A 6000-nucleotide genomic window follows, 5' to 3' on the forward strand; every position below is an offset into this window, starting at 1 on the left:
CATTACAGGGAAGCACCGATCTTAACCCGAAGACACAATTGAAGGCAGTGACCACCCGTAGTGGCAGAGGAGGCGATAGAGAGTAGCCACCGGTAGATGATGAGGAGCCAATGGACGAGGAGATACAGATGGAGGCTCCTGTGAGGACGCATAAGAGGCGAGCCCCAGAAAGTACCACGTCAAACATCGAGTCTCATGCGAAGAAGGTTGTTGAGAAGAAGATTGAAGAGAAGAAGAGTCCCGAAGTCGATCTTACTAGTTCCGTATCCTGCTCGTCTTCTGCGGCAGAAGTATGTGGAGGAATATGGACATTTCTTGGACATGTTTAAACAACTTAAAATCAATCTTCCGTTTGTCAAAGCACTCCAGCATATGCCCAAATATGCTAAATTCTTAAAAGATCTTCTTTCGAACAAGAAGAAGCTGGAGGAGTTTCGACGGTATGTCTAAATGAAGGATGCTCTCCGGTAGTCCAGAACAAGCTGTCGGAGAAATTAGCAGACCCGGGACACTTCACGATCCCGTGTTTTTTTGGCAGCTCAACTGAGAACTACGCGTTGGCCGACTTAGGTGCTAGCATAAATCTTATGCCATATTCTCTTTATAAAAAGCTAGACCTTGGCGAGCCGATCCCGACGCGCATGAGTTTATCCTTGGCCGACCGTTCGGTCAAATATCCGTGGGGAATCGTGGAAAATGTACTCATTAAAGTCGATAAATTCATTTTCCCCGTGGATTTTGTTACTCTTGACATGGAGGCTGATGATCAGGTCCCGCTCATCTTGGGATGACCCTTCCTACGTAATGCTAAAGCTCTTATTGACGTCTTCGACGGGAAAATTACTCTTCGTGTAGGGGAGGAAAATGTCACCTTCGATGTCGTCAAATCGATGAGGAACTCCAGTAGTCAGGACGATTCCGCTTACTTTCTTGACACGTTCGTATCGCAGTGCGAGCGTTGTCTATACTACAACTCTGGAGCAGATTTGCTCAATCAGGAGGACGAGGTTGATGTTCCCCCGGAGCATGACCTGAGCATTCTTGCTAGCTCACCTCCTGAATACCCCAAGGTGTTCACGCTTGCCAATATCACTGAGGGACGGAAGGAGAGACCATCGATAGAGGCACCGCTGTCCCTTGAGCTTAAAGAGCTACCTCCTCATTTGGAGTATGCTTTCTTGGACAATGAGTCCGATTTGCCCGTCATCATTTCTTCTCAGTTGACGGATGATGAGAAGTCAAAGTTGGTTGATGTGCTCAAGGCACACAAACAGGCTATTGTGTGGAAACTCATAGACATTCAGGGCATCAGCCCGAACTTTTGCACGCACAGGATACTCATGAAGGATGAGTACAAGCCTGTGATCCAATCTCAGAGGAGGCTCAATCCTAACATGTCGGAGGTGGTCAAGAAGGAGGTTATCAAACTCCTCGACGCAGGCCTGATCTATATCTCCAATTCATCATGGGTGAGTCCCGTTCAGGTCTTCCCTAAGAAGGGAGGGATGATAGTTGTCACTAATGAACGAAACGAGCTTATTCCGACTAGGACAGTCATAGGTTGGCGGGTTTGCATCGACTACAGGAGGCTTAATGACGCTACTAGGAAAGACCACTTTCCTCTTCTGTTCATCGTTCAGATGTTGGAGCGTTTGTCGGGACGACAGTTCTACTGTTTTATTGATGGATTTTCAGGTTATTTCCAGATCCCAGTTGTGCATGAGGATCTGGAAAAGACCATGTTTACATGCCCATACAGTACCTTCGCGTACAAACGTATGCCTTTCTGGTTATGTAATGCTCCAGCTACTTTCCAGCGTTGCATGGTAGCGATTTTCCAGGACATGATCGAGAGTTACATGGAGGTCTTCATGGACGATTTTTCGGTATATGGGGACTCCTTTGATCAATGCCTTTCTAATCTTGAGAGGATGAATGAAGCGGTGCATAGAGACAAAATTGATGCTAAACTGGGAGAAGTGCCACTTCATGGTGATTGAAGGCATTGTGCTTGGGCACAAGATTTCGCGAGACGGTATTGAGGTAGATAGAGCTAAGATCGACACCATCAGTAGACTTCCTCCACCGACTAGTGTGAAATCCGTTCATAGTTTCTCGGCATGTTGGTTTTTATCGTAGGTTCATCAGAGATTTTTCTAAGATCACCTGGCCCATGACTCGCCTTCTAGAGAAGGACATCACATTCGACTTCGATGCTGATTGTCTGAAGGCGTTTGAGTTCTCAAGGGGCAGCTGATTAACGCCCCTATCTTAGTATCACCCTACTAGAACTTACCCTTCGAGCTCATGTGCGACGCTAGTGATTTTCCAGTTAGTGCTATTTAGGTCAGCGAAAGGAAAAGCACTTCCACCCTATCTATTATGCGAGTAAGACCCTAAATGATGCTCAGGAGAATTACACGACTACCAAGAAGGAGCTTCTAACAGTGGTCTTTGCATTCGACAAATTCCTTTCTTATCTTGTGCTATCCAAAACCATCTTTTATACTGATCATGCGGCATTGCGATACCTGTTCGCAAAGAAAGATACCAAGCCTCGTCTGATACGATGGATTCTCTTGCTTTCCGAGTTCGATATTGAGATTAGAGATAAAAAGAGAGCGGAGAATGTTGCTGCAGATCACTTATCACGTCTGGAGGATCCGAAGAGAGAGGAGATTAGTGAGGACGCCATCGGGGATAGGTTTCCCCATGAGTCGTTAATGATGGTGAGAGTGAGATATAAAAGCGAGCCAGTTTTGTACGTGAGTGCTGTAGAGGAGGGTCTGCCATGGTTTTCTGACATTGGGAATTATCTGTCCGAAGGAGTGGTGGTCAAGGGCATGAGTTATCAGCACAAGAGGAAGTTTTTCGCAGATGCCAGCCACTACATATGGGATGCACCATATTTGTTTCGTGTAGGCGCCGATCGAGTGTTGAGGAGGTGTGTGAGTAGGGAAGAGGGTCGTGAGATTCTTAGACATTGTCATGAGGGTTTGACTGGAGGCCACCATAGTTCGTTTTCCACCGCTAGGAAAGTTCTAGATTCTGGCTTTTATTGGCCATTGACTTTTAAAGACTCACACGTGTTTGTCAGACAGTGTGATGCATGTCGGCGCACTGATAACATCTCATCCCGTAATGAGATGCCCCAAAACCCTATTCATGTTTGTGAGGTTTTCGATGTTTGGGGCATTGATTTCATGGATCCACCCTTCTTCTCGAGGAAACTGATATATTCTCGTGGCTATCAATTACGTTTCCAAGTGGGTTGAGGCTCAAGCCTTACCCACTAACGATGCCCGAGTTGTAGTGGGATTTTTGAAGAAGTTGTTCTGTAGGTTTGGTACTCCAAAGGCCTTGATTAGTGATAGGGGCACGCACTTTTGCAATGCTCATATGGAGAAGACGTTGGCACGGTATCGGGTCACCCATCGGTTGTCTACCGCCTATCACCCACAGACAAGCACGCAAGTGGAGAACGCAAACTGAGGTGTTAAGCGAATCCTAGAGAAAACTGTCGGCAAGAACCGCAAGGACTGGTCCGATACGTTAGATGATGCGCTTTGGGCTTTCCGCACAGCGTTTAAAACACCTATTAGGACCACACCCTTTAGGATGGTTTACGAGAAAGCGTGTCATTTACTGGTTGAGTTAGAGCATAGAACATATTGGGCGTTGAGATCCATTAATCTAGACTTGACCCAGGCTGCGAAAAACTATCTCCAAATTCATGAGGTTGAGGAGTTGAGAGATGAGGCGTACGCGAGATCGTGGAGTTATAAAGAGCGTACGAAGGCGTTGCACGATCGGAAGTTGAAGAAGGTGAAAGAGTTTAAGTGTGGGGATCGAGTGTTGGTTTATAATTCTCATCTGAAGTTATTTCCAGGTAAACTTAGATCGAGATGGGTAGGACCGTATAAGCGCATGGTGCGGTTGAAATTCAAGATGTTGATGGGAGCTCGTGGAAGGTGAACGGCCATAGATTGAACCATTATATTGGTGGGCCGGTTGATTCAGTTGAGGAGGACGTGCTCCACCTCGACATCCCTAGGTTGATTGATTGATAGGGATAGGATTTTGGGTAAATCCCCGAGTGTAGAGTTTGTATATGTTTGTATTTATTTCCTTTTATTTTTGTATTTTGAGTCAGTTTTAAGTTCTAGAGTCCGTTTGATGTCTTCTTTGGGTGCTTTGAGCATTCTTTTGCAGGTTTGGATGCTAATGTTCGTACTCAATATCCATTCGGACGGGGGCATTTTGAGCTTTATTGACTTTAGGAGGGTACCCAAAAGCTGCGGCCGCGAATGCAATGCTATACGGTTGCTTTATCAGAACATGACATACGAAGATCACTGCCATATTACCAGGGGAGTATTTTCCATTTTCTTTATTTTCTGTTTTATTTTATTTCTGCTTTATTTTTGTCTTTTTCCTGTCTCACATTGAGGACAATGTGAAATTTAAGTGTGGGGATGGGAAACTGGCGTTTTTTTTAGGTAATAAAAATAATAATAATAATAATAATCAAAAAAAAGTATATAGTTTTATAAAAAATATCAAAAAAAAGTATATACTTATATAAAATAAAAAAAATTTTAAAATGTCTCTTGAATTAAATATTTTGCAACAAAATGGAAAACGATAGAAAAATTGGGGATTGGTTTTTAAAACTACTAATATATATGAGATAAAAAAAATAGAAAGCGCACTTAATTTGGAATGTGTCGGTAGGCCCAACTATCTTTGAAAGGTTTCCCCTGATTATTATTAATATACCTAATAATAATAAACCTTATGGGTTCTCATCTTGAGGGGGGGTAGTGAAGCTGAAAATTCGAAAGGCATGACGAGTATTACCGTAATTTGACTACCTTGAGGTGGTAAGAATTACATGTACTTAAAATTTAGCACGCCACTTTTTTTATGAAAGTAAATAATGAGTGGTGGTGCCCCGCCATGTCCAAATTTTATACGAGCTTAGAAAAGTAGTTATATATTTAGGTAAAAGATGTCTAAAAGCACAAAGTTTTATTGCACGAACATCAAAGATTTGCAAATATTTTGAAAGTAAAGTGAATGAGAAAGTTATGCAAAAACGCCAAAAAAGCATTCACTAGAAAAAATCTAAAGTAATAGAAAAAGAGGCTAAAAGGCACATACTAGACGGGGACAAGAATTTACGTGTTACCAAGGGGATGGTGACTCTGAGGATACACTATTGGGGCTCAAGGTTTTTAGTCAAAAAATATTTTTAGAAAATACTAAGGGTGGAGGCCTGAGACCGTCATATACTGGGTTGCAGCTCGAGTGAAACAATGTTGGGCCGAAATCCGCTAATATAGTTTTAAGTTTAGGTATAGCTCGTAGGACCTCACTTGACCTTTCATCCATCTAAATTCCATCTAAGTGCATTTTCTTCTTACCAATAAAGGGTTTTTAGCTTACGATGATAGGTTGAACCAATCTGTTTCAACCCTTTATATTGTCTTGATTATGCTTGAGATGGGGGGTAAGTGGATCTGTAACTCTTTAGGTGTGAGACCCATAGGTTTGTTGATATCACTTGAACTTAATCACTGAATATGATGGGGGTCTTGATAGGTTGGTGGCTGGGTTTAAATGGACAACAATTCGGCAATCGTGATTTTTGCGTTTATCTATTATTAATTAAAATAACCTAAATGTTTTGAAAACCAGTTTTCCGATTCTGATTCCATTGCAAATAGCTTTTTCAGGGACGAAAAAATATTTTAAGTGTAAGGATATTTGATACGGGTTAAATTATATACAAATATTATATATATTCCCTATACTTTTAAGTGTTTTTGAGCCAAGTTTTTATTGAATATTATTAATAGTTGGTTCACATGTGAGTTTAATGGTTTCAAGTAACAATGAACTAAATTGAAACATTTTTACTAAACTTGAGATCGACGATTGAAATGTTTAACATAATTTATCTAATAATAGTAGTACTAAAAATAATAGTAATAATAA

The 6000-nt window shown here is 41.9% G+C and overlaps 1 protein-coding gene across 1 annotated transcript; it reads left to right on the forward strand.

Annotated features, from left to right (window-relative positions):
* Positions 1-890: 890 nt before the first annotated feature.
* On the forward strand, positions 891-4274 carry LOC143635058 (uncharacterized). Its single transcript, XM_077102962.1, has 4 exons — positions 891-1776; positions 2347-3088; positions 3603-3889; positions 4213-4274. Exons 1-4 carry the CDS (start codon positions 891-893, stop codon positions 4272-4274), a joined length of 1977 nt encoding a protein of 658 aa, XP_076959077.1.
* Positions 4275-6000: the final 1726 nt, after the last annotated feature.

The sequence above is a fragment of the Bidens hawaiensis genome, unplaced genomic scaffold (genome assembly GCF_021521415.1).
Source record: "Bidens hawaiensis isolate Kalapana, Puna unplaced genomic scaffold, B.hawaiensis_p1.1 tig00007390_1, whole genome shotgun sequence".
NCBI lineage: Eukaryota > Viridiplantae > Streptophyta > Magnoliopsida > Asterales > Asteraceae > Bidens > Bidens hawaiensis.

Excerpts from the sequence above, each read along its gene's own strand:
- LOC143635058 (XM_077102962.1), top strand. The coding sequence starts at position 891 with ATGAGGAACTCCAGTAGTCAGGACGATTCCGCTTACTTTCTTGACACG. Across the intron at positions 1,777-2,346 it reads CAGTACCTTCGCGTACAAAC|GTCAGCGAAAGGAAAAGCAC; the intron begins GTATGCCTTTCT and ends AGTGCTATTTAG. Across the intron at positions 3,089-3,602 it reads ACTTTTAAAGACTCACACGT|GACCACACCCTTTAGGATGG; the intron begins GTTTGTCAGACA and ends AACACCTATTAG.